This window comes from Perca flavescens, chromosome 16, assembly GCF_004354835.1.
Source record: "Perca flavescens isolate YP-PL-M2 chromosome 16, PFLA_1.0, whole genome shotgun sequence".
Lineage (NCBI taxonomy): Eukaryota > Metazoa > Chordata > Actinopteri > Perciformes > Percidae > Perca > Perca flavescens.
Window position 1 is genome coordinate 1,784,374 of NC_041346.1, and position 17,673 is coordinate 1,802,046.

Here is a 17,673-nt window from a genome sequence, read left to right on the forward strand (position 1 = left end):
GCTGTTATGATGGAGGATTTGCTGAGCAGGAAGGAGAGATGTTCAGGAGAAGAAACTGATCTGCTAGTGCGTGAAGTGATCATATCATAATACTATTTACGATTTGCACCGTAATATTTTATTTGCATGTGTGTGTGCTGCTGTGCATCCCTGTGTGTGTAACACGCATAGTATGTGCGCGCGCTGTGCACGAACCTAGGTACATTTCTCTAATGCGCGGTTAAAATAAAAACAGTGAAATGCTGCGTTGTTGACTTTAGACCAGGTTTTTGTTGGCCAATGGTGCGATCACTTCCCGCTGCCTCAAGATAGCAATATTCATTTTTTTTCATTTCATTTTATTTATATAGCACAAGTAAACACAAAAGAAGTTGACCACTGTGCTTCACATAACAAGAGTCAGATAAGAAAATAGAAAAAAACGTTGGGATTGGTTTAAAGAAATGTCTTTCAATATGCCCAGAATGCACCTGAACACACCTCCCTGTAAGACCAGCACGCCCATAATGCACCTGAACACACCTCCCTGTAAGACCAGCACGCCCAGAATGCACCTGAACACACCTCCCTGTAAGACCAGCACGCCCATAATGCACCTGAACACACCTCCCTGTAAGACCAGCACGCCCAGAATGCACCTGAACACACCTCCCTGTAAGACCAGCACGCCCAGAATGCACCTGAACACACCTCCCTGTAAGACCAGCACGCCCAGAATGCACCTGAACACACCTCCCTGTAAGACCAGCACGCCCTGTAAGACCAGCACGCCCAGAATGCACCTGAACACACCTCCCTGTAAGACCAGCACGCCCATGGGCCACAGATGGGCGCAGGTGCATTTGTTATCAGCCTGCTAGGCAGTCGGACTTCAGTCTTTCCATTCATTTTGAATGGGGGGTAGTGCGTTTAGGCTGCGGGAAGGGTTGCTGCAGGGGGAACAGTTGAGACTGACTCAACTTTTGGAGAAACGCGACCCCAGGTCACGCTGCGGTGGCCAATCATGTAACCGGGGATCAGACTTGTCGTTGTGTTATGAGGCGGTGTGAGAGTCCCGTACAGGAAACAGGAAACATCACTGCCTCTATCTCTGCCACAAGAACATTTTAAAACCCCAAACACAAGCTCTGAACTGCCCAGAAGTTTGGATTATAGCTGAACGTTTCCTGCAACCACAAAGTTCTCGCTCTGTCTCACTCGTCTCTTTTCTTTCTCTCTCTCCTGTGAAATAAAGCTGACTTCAAGTGTGGTCGGAAATGTCGAAATCTATAAACGATCTGACGGAAAACAGTAATTGTGAAATATAAAGTCTACTAGTGCTTTGTTGGGGGGTTTAGGAACATAACAGGACGTGACCCCCCATTGATTATGAATTTTATTGTGGCTGCCTTAAAGCATAATATTCAGGGTTTCTAAAACATCAAATCTGACATCAACAAAGAGAAAAACAGAAACTGGATTTTCTTTTGTTCACTCCAACGTACCAAAACGTTTCTTGTAAGCAGCGAGTAATGAAGATGCTTAGGAGAAATGTAGTGGAGTAAAAGGGAAAGTTTCCAGAATAAAAATATTTTTATTGTTTTTAACATGTTCCCAATAAATAAAAAAAAAACTAACAAAAAAACCCCAAAGTACTCATTGCAGAACCCTCCTCCCATGTTAGAAAGAGTAAAGGATCCAACCAGCTGTGTGTTTAATGGTCTCATCATCTCAGCTGGACTTGTAGCCGTTATATTGTCGGCTAGTTTACTTTAGAATCAAACATCAGATTTATAAACTACATGTGTTCTGTGTGCAGGAATCTGAATGTGTAAATTAACTAGTTACTAAAGCTGTAACAGATGAATGTAGTGGAGTAACTAAAGTAACTAGTAACTAAAGCTGTAACAGATGAATGGAGTGGAGTAACTAAAGTAACTAGTAACTATAGCTGTAACAGATGAATGTAGTGGAGTAACTAAAGTAACTAAAGCTGTAACAGATGAATGTAGTGGAGTAACTAAAGTAACTAGTAACTAAAGCTGTAACAGATGAATGGAGTGGAGTAACTAAAGTAACTAGTAACTATAGCTGTAACAGATGAATGGAGTGGAGTAACTAAAGTAACTAAAGCTGTAACAGATGAATGTAGTGGAGTAACTAAAGTAACTAAAACTAACAGATGAATGTAGTGCAACCTTGGCATATTTCTCAATTTGTACACATCTTCTTAAATTCACCTTTTAAGTGTTTTTAGATATAACTGATCCCATATTAAATTCATATTAAAATATTCAGAACAAACTCAGCTTTCTGTCCCTGAGCAACGTGTAGAGAGATCATTTGGCTCTGAAGCTGAAAAGTTGAAGTTATCTATATCTGTTTAAATTAGCCACCTTTACCTGCTGCAAAATACTTTTTTACTTTTACTTTACTCCCACCACAGTTTATACTGCAGTATTCTCGCACGGTCAGACCTTCCTCCACAGCTGCTACACCACACGTACATTCTGGGATAGGAGTAAAAAAACACTCTTGTTTGCTTTTCTTTAAACCAATCCCAACGGTCTTGGGTGGCGCAAAGCTCCGGACTCAGCGACGGTGTCTCGAGGAGGAACTGGTTTTGGTGGAACATTTTGCACCACACAAACCAAAAAGCTGCATATAATATTAAATGAAGTTAACTGTTGACACAATACAGTAAGCTGATAGATGGTTAAATCTCATTAGCTCTTACCAGTGTATCTCTGTTTGTACTTTGTCCACAGAAATCCCACCAATCAGTCCCAAAACCTCCCAGTTAGAGAGGAAATGCCCTAAATATATTCTTTATAAATCTTTACAATCATTCCCCGAGAGAACCAAGCAGACCTGCCGGGTTGCACCATCCAAACTTTTGTCAAAACGTGATATTTTTAGCGTGGAGTTCTCTAGCTCAAAGTTCCTGAAGCGAGCAGAGTTTCAAGAGCAGCAACACCCGCCCATTATGAAAACTTAAATTTAAATAAAATATAGTTCAATATAGGGCTGCACAATATGAGTAAATTATTCTCTATATTCTCATTTTCATTGAAAAAAATATTAAGATTTAAGAAATTAAAATGATTATAGTGATTTAAACAGTGCCCTGTCATACAAAACCGTTTTTACTTTCATTTTTTGAAATATGTTAGGTCCATATAGGTTTGTGTTATGTGGTGAATGTGAAAATGAACTGCTACCTTCTCTGTGAGCTGAAGACACTGAGACACTGAACAGAAATAAGCAGAGAAATCAGACAAATTACAAAATACTGCCTGAGCTCATTACTATTCATGAGCTCACCCAGTTGCGCTGGGTAAAAGATACTGACAGCCAGGCTCTCATTGGCTAGCTGTTAGTCGATCAGATTCCAACAGCTTAGCTTGTTGAATATAAATGAGAACTGGCAGAAATCGAGCTGAACCTTCCTGCAGGCTTTCTATACCGCGCTAGAATGGCTTGCAACAAGGTAACCATGGTTACAGAGTCCATGGTAGACCTTCAGACATCACCACAAAGTGATGAAATACGTGTGGCAGGGCACCTTTAAGAGAGGATCTGTACCAAACAAAGATGTTTTCTTCAGCCTGTAGGAGAGGATTTGTATGTCTCTGCACCACCAATACTTCATTCAGTATGGCTGGAAGAGTATTGCCGCCGCCCCCCCACCCCCACCCCCCGATCTCTACAGTAGCTAAACACAGGTGTAACCCTGAGACAACTCTTGTCGAGGAACCGTTCTCCTGTGAACTGGGTGAGAAGAGAGAATGTTAAGAAATGGATGTCAACAGTGTCACTTGAAAACTTGCTTTATTGAATATAAATCTCTGTTACAGTGGCCATCAGCTGCTGCTGCTGCTGTAATTGAAGTCAAAATGTGAGCCGAAGAGGAAAAAAAAGCTTTGTATGATTACAGTCATTTTTTTGGTTATGCTGTTCTAGCTGTGCCATGGAAATAAAAGACACTAGGGGTGGATTTAAATAATGTTCTGATAAATTACTGTAATGCATCTAGAGGGTACAGTTTATAATACTTTTACAAAATGCTATGAAGGCCCCTGATAACTGATACACTGGGTTCAAAGAGCTTACCTCGAGCCCCGGGTAGAGATAAAAACACTGAACTTTATGTACGTAATATCTGACAGAAAGTAAGTAGCCAAAACCTCCTGATTCCCTCAGACTAGCATCGTGGCTTTGTACTGTGACAGCATTTGTCTAGAGAGAATAAAGCACTAATATGGGCACAGAGAAGACGCCCCTAAACACTGAGCACCCACATACAGTCAATATGATGTCAAATATCTTGAAGTTAAATATATGGCTTCATAGTCTTTACACACACAAAAACTTATTTAATACATTTCATAGCTCAATCTTTAGAAAAATAATGTTCCCCCCCCATCCCTCCCCCAACTCTGATTTGTTCCATCGCAAAGTTATTTTTTCCAAATCTAAACTTTAAAACCTTTTGATTTCATTGTCCATATTTCAGATTTAAACAGTATGACACGTCCCATACTAGATATCATCCGTAAGACCTCGGCTTCACTCACACATCGTGTCTCTTTGCCTCTAAACGGGTTCACACACACACACACACACGCACACGCACAAAAAAACATCTGCATAGAAAAGTTGCATAGATTACGCACCATGTGCATAGAAGCCTGACTCGTGCTCGCCTTCATCCCTCTCAGATCTAACGGTAACGTTCTAACAGCGAAGCAGAACTTCCTGGCAGGATTTTGTTATTTTACGAAGCCACACAGCATGTACACAACAAAGACATGCAGTCCAGATAACAAGGACCAAGAAAGAGAAGCATATATTGAAAAGTATAGGACCGTATATAATCAAAAGCACAGATACCTTAATAAGGACTTAAGGTATCCATATATATATATATATATATATATATATATAGATTTCTGTATTATCAAAATTCATAATCATTGGCGTCATTACATTTTTGACTTTGGAAATTAAATACAGAAACAGATTGATAATAACCCTCCTGATGCATCACTGTGGAATTGGAGTCAACCTGCCTAATGTTAGCTTTCTGCTGAAGCATGAGGCCTCCTCTCCCTACATGGAGCTGGGGGAAGGTCCTGAGCATTCCACGGATCACTGTTGCATTACCGATGTGTGTGTGTGTGTTTTCACGCAGACACACACACTCTCTCACTGTTCCTGGCCGTCCTCCCGAAGCTCTGAGGGCAGGAACTTGTACTGCTGCTGTCGGATCATGGCCAGCCTCTTCCTGGCCTCGTCCAGCTCCCTCTCTTTCCGCAGCATCTCCTCCTGAGCAGCGATGATCTACGGAACGACACAGGCCGTCAGCTTCACATCGCACAGGCTAAATACAACGGCTGACCCTTCCAGTGGGTTCCCTGGCTGGGAGGGGAAGGGGGGAAGACTTGGGTGCACGTATTTGCCTCAGCCTAATCAGTTAGCTGGAGGTAGCATTACGTTAGCCAAACACAAGTCCTCATTGTAAAAGTCTTTTCTTCTTTGTAAAAAACCTCTGTGTTTTTTATTATTATTAATGCACAACAATTACAATCACAATTACAAAAGCAGTCGTTACCGTAAATCTTGGGTACAATTTTTTTTTATAAAAACTAATTAAGAATCAAAGACATAAAATAATGCAAGTTACAGTAGTATGTTTTCTTTAGTATCCATCCATCCATCCATCTTCGTCCGCTTATCCGGTGTCGGGTCGCGGGGGGAGCAGCTCCAGCAGGGGACCCCAAACTTCCCTTTCCCGAGCAACATTAACCAGCTCCGACTGGGGGATCCTGAGGCGTTCCCAGGCCAGGTTGGAGATATAATCCCTCCACCTAGTCCTGGAACTTCCTCGAGGCCTCCTCCCAGCTGGACGTGCCTGGAACACCTCCCTAGGGAGGCGCCCAGGGGGCATCCTTACCAGATGCCCGAACCACCTCAACTGGCTCCTTTCGACGCAAAGAGCAGCGGCTCTCCGAGCTCCTCACGGATGACTGAGCTTCTCACCCTATCTCTAAGGGAGACGCCAGCCACCCTCCTGAGGAAACCCATTTCGCCGCTTGTACCCTGGATCTCGTTCTTTCGGTCATGACCCAGCCTTCATGACCATAGGTGAGGGTAGGAACGAAAAACTGACCCGGTAGATCGAGAGCTTTGCCTTCTGGCTCAGCTCTCTTTTTTCGTCAAACGGTGCGATAGATTGAATGCAATACCGCACCCGCTGCGCCCGATTCTCCGACCAATCTCCCGCCCATTGTCCCTCACTCGCGAACAAAACCCCAAGGTACTTGAACTCCTTCACTTGGGGTAAGGACTCATTCCCTACCTGGAGAAGGCATTCCATCGGTTTCCTGCTGAGAACCATGGCCTCCGATTTAGAGGTGCTGATCCTCATCCCAACCGCTTCACACTCGGTTGCGAACCGATCCAGTGAGTGCTGAAGGTCGCAGGCCGATGATGCCATCAGGACCACATCATCTGCAAAGAGCAGCGATGAGATCCCCAGCCCACCAAACTGCAACCCCTCCCCACCCCGACTACGCCTCGATATCCTGTCCATAAATATTACAAACAGGATTGGTGACAAAGCGCAGCCCTGGCAGAGGCCAACCCTCACCTGAAACGAGTCCGACTTACTACCGAGAACCCGGACACAGCTCTCACTTTGGTCATACAGAGATTGGATGGCCCTGAGTAGAGACCCCCTCACCCCATACTCCCGCAGCACCTCCCACAGTATCTCCCGGGGACCCGGTCATACGCCTTCTCCAAATCCACAAAACACATGTAGACCGGTTGGGCATACTCCCAGGCTCCCTCCAGGATCCTTGCGAGTGAAGAGCTGGTCCGTTGTTCCACGACCAGGACGGAATCCGCATTGTTCCTCCTCAACCCGAGGTTCGACTATCGGCCGAACCCTCCTTTCCAGCACCTTGGAGTAGACTTTACCAGGGAGGCTGAGAAGTGTGATACCCCTATAATTGGCACACACCCTCTGGTCCCCCTTTTTTAAAGGGGAACCACCACCCCAGTCTGCCACTCCTTTGGCACCGTCCCAGACTTCCACGCAATGTTGAAGAGGCGTGTCAACCAGGACAGCCCCTCCACACCCAGAGCCTTGAGCATTTCTGGACGGATCTCATCAATCCCCGGGGCTTTGCCACTGTGTAGTTGTTTGACTACATCAGTGACTTCCGCCTGGGAAATCGGCGACAATCCCCGTTATCCTCCAGCTCTGCCTCTAACATAGAGGGCGTATTAGTCGGATTCAGGAGTTCCTCAAAGTGCTCCTTCCACCGCCCTATTACCTCCTCAGTGGAGGTCAACAGTGTCCCATCCTTACTGTACACAGCTTGGATGGTTCCCCGCTTCCCCCTCCTGAGGTGGCGAACAGTTTTCCAGAAGCACTTTGGTGCCGACCGAAAGTCCTTCTCCATGTCTTCTCCAAACTTCTCCCACACCCGCTGCTTTGCCTCTTTCACGGCAGAGGCTGCAGCCCTTCGGGCCCTTCGGTACCCTGCAACTGCCTCCGGAGTCCTCCGAGATAACATATCCCGGAAGGACTCCTTCTTCAGTCGGACGGCTTCCCTGACCACCGGTGTCCACCACGGTGTTCGTGGGTTACCGCCCCTTGAGGCACCTAAGACCCTAAGACCACAGCTCCTCGCCGCAGCTTCAGCAATGGAAACTTTGAACATTGTCCACTCGGGTTCAATGCCCCAGCCTCCACAGGGATGCACGAAAAAGCTCCGCCCGGAGGTGTGAGTTGAAAGTCTGTCGGACAGGGGCCTCCTCCAGACGCTCCCAATTTACCCGCACTACACGTTTGGGCTTACCAGGTCTGTCCAGAGTCTTCCCCACCCCTGACCCAACTCACCACCAGATGGTGATCGGTTGACAGCTCTGCCCCTCTCTTCACCCGAGTGTCCAAAAACATACGGCCTCAGATCAGATGAAACGATTATGAAATCGATCATTGACCTTGGCCTAGGGTGCTCTGGTACCAGGTACACTTATGAGCATCCCTATGTTCGAACATGGTGTTCAAGTATAGACAATCCATGACTAGCACAGAAGTCCAACAACAAACAACCACTCTGGTTTTAGATCAGGGAGGCCGTTCCTCCCAATCACGCCTCCAGGTGTCTCCATCATTGCCCACGTGTGCGTTGAAGTCCCCCAGCAGAACAATGGAGTCCCCCACTGGAGCCCCATGCAGGACTCCAGTCAAGGTCTCCAAGAAGGCCGAATACTCCGAACTCCTGTTTGGTGCATATGCACAAACAACAGTCAGAGTTTTCCCCCCACAACCCGCAGGCGTGGGGAGGCGACCCTCTCGTCCACCGGGTAACTCCAACACAGCGGCGCCAGCCGGGTGCTTGTGAGTATCCCCACACCCGCCCGGGCGCCTCACACCCTGGGCAACTCCGGAGAAGAAAAGAGTCCAACCCCTATCCAGGAGTATGGTTCCAGAACCGAGACTGTGCGTGAGGTAAGCCCCACCAGATCTAACCGTAGCGCCCACCTCCCGCACCAGTTCCGGCTCCTTCCCCACAGAGAGGTGACGCCCACGCCCCCAGAGCCCGCGCCTGCCGCCCGGGTCTGGTCCGTCGAGGCCCCTGACCTTCACTGCCACCCATGTGGCATTGCACCCGACCCCAACGGTTCCTCCCACAGGTGGTGGGCCCATGGGCTGGAGAGATGGGAGCCACGTAGCTTGTTCGGGCTGTGCCCGGCCGGGCTCCGTGGCAAACCCGGCCACCAGGCGCTCGCCGACGAGCCCGCCGTCTGGGCCTGGCTCCAGACGGGGGCCCCGGGCTTCCTCCGGGCAGGGTCACTCCATCTCTACCTTGCTCTTGCTTTTCTTTAGTAAGTTATGTTTAAACTAAATATTTTCAAAATTTTAATTTAAAACTGTGTGTGTGTGTGTGTGTGTGTGCCCTCTGACTCACCTGAGCGATCCCTCCCACCATCTTACTCTTGACCACCACAGCCTGGTCATCCTGGGCATCAAACGCTGCTTTCTGTGCTGCTTTCACCAGGTTATCAGAGGCTCTCTTCACAGCATTTCCAGCAGCCTGGAGAAACACACAGCATGTGTTTTTGTGATAAACAATTTTTTTTATCTCTTATTGTTTTAACAACATACATGACATACAACTTGCAACATGTGGTGTGTCTTTCAGACCAATTCTAAACAACCTGCATGGAGTCCAATAGAAGCGACGCATAATCTTGAACTGCACCCTCATATGGCGTGACATAGTTTTAATATTCCTACAGATTGTGTCACTTCTAGAAACACACAGGATTAAACAATGAAGTTGAGTGTGTCACTCTTGATATTGAAATCAATAAACTGACAAAAAATATATATATATCCCATAACAGGCTTTTCCTGGAGGCTTTTCACGGTTGAAAGTTCCAGAAAAAGCTAGTGAGAGGACCTTTGTGACCTTTTGTCAAACTATAAAGAATAAAGGGAAGATAAGGGGAATTCTAAAAGCAATGCTTAAAGAGTTTCCAACCTGGACCCTATGTTCCCATGTTTCTGTGTCTAAGTGACTGATGGGAACAACAATCTTTGACATTGGTCCAGTATTAGGCGACCCCTACAGTCGGCAGCAGCCAAACAAGCTGCAATGTAACGTTAATGGGCAATTGTTCACCTTCAATTTATGTCCACTAAAAGTTCTGTTTTTGACACTGACCGGCTCAGATTAATAGTCTGACAGCATTATGGAAAGTATTTCTGAGGAGGTCGACCTTTTAGTTAAAGAGTAAGATCCTTTTAGTTTAACATGAAACTGCCCTGAAATCCCCATCACCAAACCCACCAGACTCCATGTAAATAATCAGGACTTTTATCATCGTAAAACACACTTCATTCAAAGTGGACAGAAACTAAATAAAACTACCAAAAGCCATCTTGGTTCATCTTTCCACTGTTCCAACAATCACCACTCTGGTTTGGTTGAAATAAACCCTTAATTCACCCATTTACATGTGGAGATATGCTGGCTCTATACACGCTAAAAGTCCTGATTATTTACATGGAGTCTGGTGGAGATATGCTGGCTCTATACACGCTAAAAGTCCTGATTATTTACATGGAGTCTGGTGGAGATATGTTGGCTCTATACACGCTAAAATCACTGATTATTTACATGGAGTCTGGTGGAGTTTGGTGATGGTGATTTCGGGGCCGTTTCATGTTAAACTAAAAGGATCTTACTCTTTAACTAAAAGGTCTACAGTATATTTATAGGCATCCTTTCCATAATGTTGTCAGACACTTAGAATAATAATCTGAGCATGTCACTTTTAGTGGACGCTAACTGACAGACGCATTTGCTTTGTATGTTTACATTGCAGACAGACTCATGAGACTTGAGACAGCAGACACATTAACTGTGCTTTTTGTGCACAACAACTCCTGGAAAGGGAATGGTAACTTCCACCAGTGCTCAGAGAGAAAACCATAACAGGTTTTTTCCCCTGCTCAGTGCCTGAGAATAACTGTAAAAGGCAACGAGGAGCAGCCTGCTGTACTCCACTCAAAGCCAAACATTTGTCTCATAGGGCAGCTCGGCTACAAACAAAGACGAGTTCTCTCCTTTTGCGGCTTCACAGGCTGAAATCAGACACTGAGCGGAACTGGAGGATGGTACCGTCACACAGACATTAGTGAATCCTTCTCGGCTGGTTTATCTTTGGCTGGAATGTTACTGTTATTCTGGCCCTGACATACAACATAACACTGTGATCTCCCTTCATCAGCTGTACTGTACACAGAGGCCACACACTAAACTGGGACTGTCACAGCGTTTGGCCCAGGAGGGGGCTGATGGTCTAAAAATGCATCATCAAATCCATTGTTTAAAGAGCAACTCAACACCCTCTTTAACTGGAATATGCTCTGTCACACATACATACAAATATGGGACTTTAATTTAGGAAATTCTCATACAATAAAAATGCTTGATTTTGAGTATTTAGCAGAGTTGTCCTTAAATAATTGTCATTGTAAGGATTCTATTCCTGCAAAACAAAATTAAAGAACAAAGTAATGTCCCTCAGAATTTAGTGGGGTTTCTGAATTTAATACATTTTTTTTGTTTTGTTTTTTACTGCTTTGGTTTTCTGCCTGATGGTTTGTAACGCAGAACTATCTGAGAAGCCGTCTTTTTTGGAAACGGTTTGGAAAATGTCTGGCTGGCACTTTCAAAAAAATACCTGGCAGGTGATTGGATCGGTCTATTAATCTCTTGCTAAAGCCAGTCGAGAGAAGAGTGAAAACATATTTTCCATCGAGAGAAGCCTTCAGTGCCGCTCCTTGCTCTTCTTTCTGTGAAGAAATACTCTCCAGTTTGGGTAGAACTGATGCTGCTGCAGCATCTACGCTAACATTTTTAGGAACCGCCATGGTTACGCCTCTCCGTGTCGTCACACACCCCTAAACGACAGCAGTACAGTAGCTGCCAGTCAGTGCACCATATTGGAAAGTTTTTTTTTCAAAAATTAAAATGTATTTACATGAATCCAACATATTATTAGCAAATATAAATCAGCCTATTTGTGAAAAAAACAAAAAAACAAACATTGATGATAGGCTGACTGGCCTATAGGTACGGTAGCCATCCAGAGATACAGTTAATTCTAAGAATTCAATTAATTCATGAATTTAAAAATCATGCCAACAATTATTTTTTAATAGCTTAGTATTCTATGCACTAAAAAGGTATGTGTAAAGGCTTTATGCCGCCCTACACGTTATTTTAGGCCCAGTTTAATTCGCAACTTCATTTTATACAAAATATGTAGTAGGGGGTCCCTGCTCCGTCTCTCTCAGCCGAGGGGTCCTTGGCTTAAAAAACGTTGAAGACTCCCTGTGTTATGCTTCAACTCTGTATGTTACAGCTAAAGAGAATAATCAATATTCAACATTTCTCATTGGAACTACTTTCTACCAACAGTATGATCCCAATTCCAATATTGATAGTAATGCAAATACATATTCCCCATGTAAAACTATTCCTTGAATGTCGTTTACCTAACGTGACAACAAGGCTAGCCATTTGGATTACCATCTTGGAATCTTTTGGAATAACATGCTAACACAGGTTGTGTGCTAAACATCATTGCATTATTTTAGGTGGTCTAAAATAAAGGGGTAACTCCGTGCATAAGCCGGTTCTTTCCCTCGACCACGTGCTGCCATCAGCCAATGGACGCACCTTTCCTCAGATAGTCACACATTCAACGGAGAGACTGTACGTTACTCAGCACTTCATTACAACCTTAAAGAGCACCACGGGCAAAGAGCGAAGAGAGCAAATGCTGCTGGTGTAATCATAGAGCAGGGTTAATGTTTCCAGTTCTGGTGCCATGGGCGGACTGGTGGATTGTTTCCAGAGCTGTAGACATAAGTGTATGGGAATTACTGGGGTGGCAGCTGCAGGCCCAGAAGAGGAGGAGATAAGCCACTGCTGATTGGATCAGAGAATATGAGATGGCCCGGGCAGGCTGATGTGCTCAAAGCTAGCATACACACAGCCTTAAATATAGTATTTTTGGGTGGATGAGGTGACAGGAGATACTTGTAGTTTGTGTTATGTCTTGGGAATGACTGCATCAGTTACACATAAAAGGTCAAGCCCTCTGCGCTACTTTATCATCAGTGAATCAGTGCTTTCAGTCAACGAGGATCATTTTACATATAAAGTGGGGCTGTGTAATTAATCAAAATTGTAATTGCGATTACGATGTCGGCTCCTAACGATCACAAAAACAGAGTAATCGAGAAAAACAATTATTTTGCACATTACGTTTTGCAAGTGAACAGTTGTTTTGTCTTGTGTTCTGAATGAAAAACAGAATGTTCAAACAGGAAAAGAATGAAGGGAATTCACAGTTCACAGTGTTTTCACTGTTGATGTGTTCAACTATTGCACTATTGTGTTTTAAGTTCAATCATTTAAAAACACCTTTCCAAAAGACAATGAGTAATCGTTAAATGATCGTGATTTCCATATTGAAAAAAATAATCACCATTATGATTTTTTTTCCCCATAATCGAGCAGCCCTAATATAAAAGGTGAGTTTACTGGCAGGCTGTAAAAACAATATCATTATACTTTTATCGTTTTTAGTGTTTATACTTATTTTAGTGTCTTATAATTTCTATGGCTTTAGTGTTTACACCTTTTTATATATATTATTGTAAAATGATTCATATTGTTTTAAACCCTTTATTTTTTAAACTACCCATATTTTATTTGTCTTAGTGAGTCTCTAAAATCCACCTCACTTTCCAGCACTTACAGTCATGTGAAAAAATTAGGACACCCATGCTAAAGTTGACTAAAAAGAGGAATAAAAAAAAAATTAATTAATGCCTTAATTAAAAAAATAGGAAAAATCCAACCGTAACAGGACACCAATTTTGTTTGTGAATGAATAATGTATCGTGAATAAATAAATGTTCTTCCTTAAAATACAGAAGGCATAAGTCAGTACACCCCTATGTTAAATTCCCATAGAGGCAGGCAGATTTTTATTTTTAAAGGCCAGTTATTTCATGGATCCAGGATACTATGTATCCTGATAAAGTTCCCTTGGCCTTTGGAATTAAAATAGTGCCCCCCCCCCACATTATCACATACCCTTCACCATACCTAGAGATTGGCGTGCTTATATTTCAGTTAGCCTAATAGCTGGTTTGATTTGCATTGAGAGATGATTTTATGGAAAGTACCCCATGCCAATGTTTTAATGTACACGTTCCACCAAAACAAGTTCCTTCCCGAGGCTAATCTGCAGCGGCACCGTGGCTCTGTCCGGCTGTTAAAGAAATGCCAATAAACCAGAGCACGTTTTTCTCACATCCCGGAATGCTGTTTGGACTAGCTAGACCCTCCTCCGCAGCGCTGTGGAGGAAGGTCTGGCAAAGCGAGACTAGCGGTGCGCTAAACTGAAAGTAGCTGAATTGGCCGGTGAAAGTCTGTAGTGCGCCTGCCCTATGGACCGCACAGTGCGGAAGCAGCGCCAATCATCTGGGTCATTTTTGGCTCCATGATGAACTCTCATAGGAATGAACGGGGCTCCGCCTGTAACGCTGTATCCAGGTCTTATTTTATATCATACATACACATTGGAGCCTAGAAGTTTCTAACCCGAGTTACAAACTTCAGGTGTGAAATGCTAATTTCAAACATGTGGGCATTTACCAGGCAACCAAAAAGATGATAATGTAGTATGTGCAGTGTGTTTGGATCTTTGGTCTTATAAGGGACTACAGGTCAGGATATCTCAGCCTCTGTTGCTCTTTTTTTCTTAATCTGTCTCATGAGAATGCTCTGACTTTATGGAAATGCAATACTAGATCTCCTACGGCTGCAGCTACCACTGAGACTCTGAGGTCACGTCCTCTGATGTAACATTCTACAATTAAAAACTAAACTAACAGGCTGATTCCAGTGTTTTTACACTAAATACATTCAATCAGATTACTATTTCTCCACACATTTCACAATTTTATTCCTTGCATTGTGGAGAGCGCTTAGACCGTCATGTTGGGAAATATCACTTAATTGAGAAAATTGTAAACGAAAAATCTAAATAAGTAAAAGACTTATGTAGTCTGGTTAGAACTGCATGCAGCGGAATTGAGGAGAGCTTTGACCTCACTATGTCTGACATCCTGGCTACGTTCCAGGAAGTGTCTCATTAAAAATAGTGAAATGCAGTAGTACGTAAAAGGCACTCTACCTGTGCTAAATATAGAACACAGTAATCCTGATGTAGCAGCTGTACAGATCATGCAGCTCACCTGTAACCCTAAACACTCAAACTGGGGCCTATTAATAGACCATCCAGCAGCTGTTGCAGTATGACTAACGTTGTGATGTGACTATTGTTCCCTCAGCAGGTACTGTCGGTCTGACCAGGCAGGATTACAGGGTTAGAGAGATCACTTTGGACCTAACCCTGGCTTTCTTCAGTCTCGAGAAAAGTTCAAACAAACTATGTTGCAATGGTAACCAATGCAGATTCCTTGCCTCTATTTTCAGCATAATTACTTTCAACCTGGAGCCTATTTTGCCAGGCATTGGTGACTAAGTCAATAATGTGAACAAAAATCTTTGACATTGGTCCAGTATTGGGTGAGAACGCTGTAACCGGCAACCACAAACCAGGCTTCAATGTGATCATATAGGGCAAATGTGCAGTGTCAATGTACGTCCACTAAAAGAGCTGTTTTTGCCGCTGACAGGCTCAGTCTCGTTCTGAAATCTTGTGAGGTATCGTGCTGGAAGACAGTGGCGTGGAACTCGAGTGGGTAGAGAGGGGTTCCTGTGTATTTTGGAGTACAGAAACAGTGCAGTGCCGATTGCTCGGCCTTCTGTATTGCTGCTTTTAGCTTTCTCCAGAACCATTGTACTCCGTAATAACTTACAGAGGGACCCCAAAGCACTTAATATGCAACTAATTGTATATTACTGCCTTACTGTGTACTAAGGAAAACATTGTACTACTACATGTACCTGACAGACAATGCTGCAGATTCAGATTCTACTCACAACATATCACAAAGAAAATATACATTATTATTTCTTTAGCTATCCAGCGCGCTGATAGCACCTCCATTTTTACTTTATCTAAACATTTGCAGCAGAACTTGTACTCTGCGATCAAAGGCAGTTTTTATTACTACTAATATATGGGTAAAGGGCCTAGCAGTGAATGTGTATTTTTTGTAATTTATTTTGTATAAAACTCTACCCACGTGTTGCAGCGCAGTTTAATCAGGCACGGTTTTGGCTGCGGCTCGTATAGAGATTCAACGTGTCCCCTAAACGGTCGGAGAAATGTGCACAACCACTGGTAACAAAACGACTTCTGCTGGAGAGCCCCACGGAAACACACCGCCGGCAAAGTGCCGTGAAATGCAGATAGGTGCCCAATAGTGAGCCTGGCTGTTCATACCAGACGCTCATTTCTCCATGCGTGCGCATGTATGTGTTACTCTGCGAGTCTCTGTCCATGTGCCGGATCACCTGTCTCCCTCTAGACACAGCTGAGAAGTAATGACAGTCAAAATCACCATAAAACTGGATGTTTTATTCTGAAATTTGGGTTATTTTGTAAAGTATCTGACTGCCTTGTGGCCTTCCCGTATGTTATCACCTATCTGGCTTGACACATTCACTCGCGGCTTGCGAAGACGACGAAACGATCTCTGCTACAGCGTGCGCCGCAGGCAACAAAACATGGAGCTGGAGAGGCTGAGAGCCTGGGCGTTTTTGGCCCGACTAGTATCCATTTTTTAAAACACCAGTAGCTGGTGAACCGCAATCAATGCACCTTGTAGCGATGTAGCAACTCCCCAACCCCGCTGCTCTACTCCGCATATGTGGGGACACACAGAGATATCCCGATTTATAGATAGATTTTCAATTGCGCAATTCTGAATTGTGTCAACAAAATGTCGAGCTACACTGCACAGTCATAGACTTTACTTTTGGATAAAGACAGGCTAAAGTTGAGTCTAGTTTTGCTACAGCGACAAATGGATCCTAACATTAGTCACTTAGATACATATGCATGGGAAAACAGGGTCCAGGATGAAAATTTGGAAATTACTCTTTAAGTCATATTTAGGGGGAGAAGGGAAGAGTCTGCTTATGATATACTGTAGAAAATACTGAGGACATTTAATGATGAAAGTCTGGTTTTATACTTTTATTTTTTCCGTTTGTGGTGTGAAAGCAAAGCAGAGCAGCCACAGGACTGGGTGAATTTACTATGAATCCCAATGCTAAACCACTATAAAATCTGTTCTGGGAACTGTTTAAAAAAGCCATAGGTCCTTTATTTGGCAGAAAACTAAATAAAGTGTCCTTAAGTAACAACACAGTATGTTCAACAAACAGACGTGTGTGTGTGTGTGTGTGGTGTGTGTAACTAACTGTGTGTGTGTGTGTGTGTGTGTGTGTGTGTGTGTGACTAACTGTGTGCGCGTGTCCGTGCATGTGACTAACTGTGTGTGTGCGTGCGTGTATGTGTCCGTGTGTGTGTGTGTGTGTTCTGACCTGGAGCCTCTTCATGGTCTGGGAGTCCTGGTCAGCCTTGACCTTGCAGGCCACCAGCAGCTGAGCGGTGGAGGCTGCCACCTGCTTGGCTGACGAGATCAGCTTCTCCTCGCTGGCGTGGCCCTGCACCGCAGAGTTGGCTGCCTCGCACAGGTTGTTGGTCGCTGCGGCAACCATTCGCGCCTGAGGAGTCAAAGGCAGCGGCCATGAGATGTTTAACTTGAATAAACTGGAAACTACTAAACTAATAACTCCTAATTAGAGATGTTCCAATACAATTTTTTACTTTCCAATACATACCTGAACTTGTGTATCGGCCGATATTGAATACTGATCCGATAGCAGTAAATAAATATTTTAATAATTGAATAACAGCTGTATACTACTTACCCTGTATGAATGTGATATGGTTGCTATCATTGTTGTATGGCCTGACTCGGGTTACAGAGAATAAATGCCAAAGAACTTGTTTTTTATTGTCTACTTTGGAAAAAGTAAAAAAATCAGCTACTTTAGAGTAGATTTTTTTTCGGGGCTAAATTACGAGGTATTGGATCAATGCATA

General features: G+C 44.0%; 1 protein-coding gene across 3 annotated transcripts in view; it reads right to left on the reverse strand.

Annotated features, from left to right (window-relative positions):
• Positions 1–3,791: 3,791 nt before the first annotated feature.
• Positions 3,792–17,673, reverse strand: part of tln1 (talin 1) — a 111,021-nt gene continuing 97,139 nt past the window's right edge. For all 3 annotated transcript variants that reach the window (XM_028600841.1, XM_028600839.1, XM_028600840.1), the window contains 3 exons: positions 17,109–17,291; positions 8,967–9,092; positions 3,792–5,322 (listed from right to left, as the gene is read on the reverse strand). In XM_028600841.1, coding sequence (XP_028456642.1) covers positions 5,188–5,322; positions 8,967–9,092; positions 17,109–17,291 — 444 coding nt within the window. In that variant the 3' untranslated portion in view covers positions 3,792–5,187. The remainder of the gene's footprint in view (positions 5,323–8,966; positions 9,093–17,108; positions 17,292–17,673) is intronic.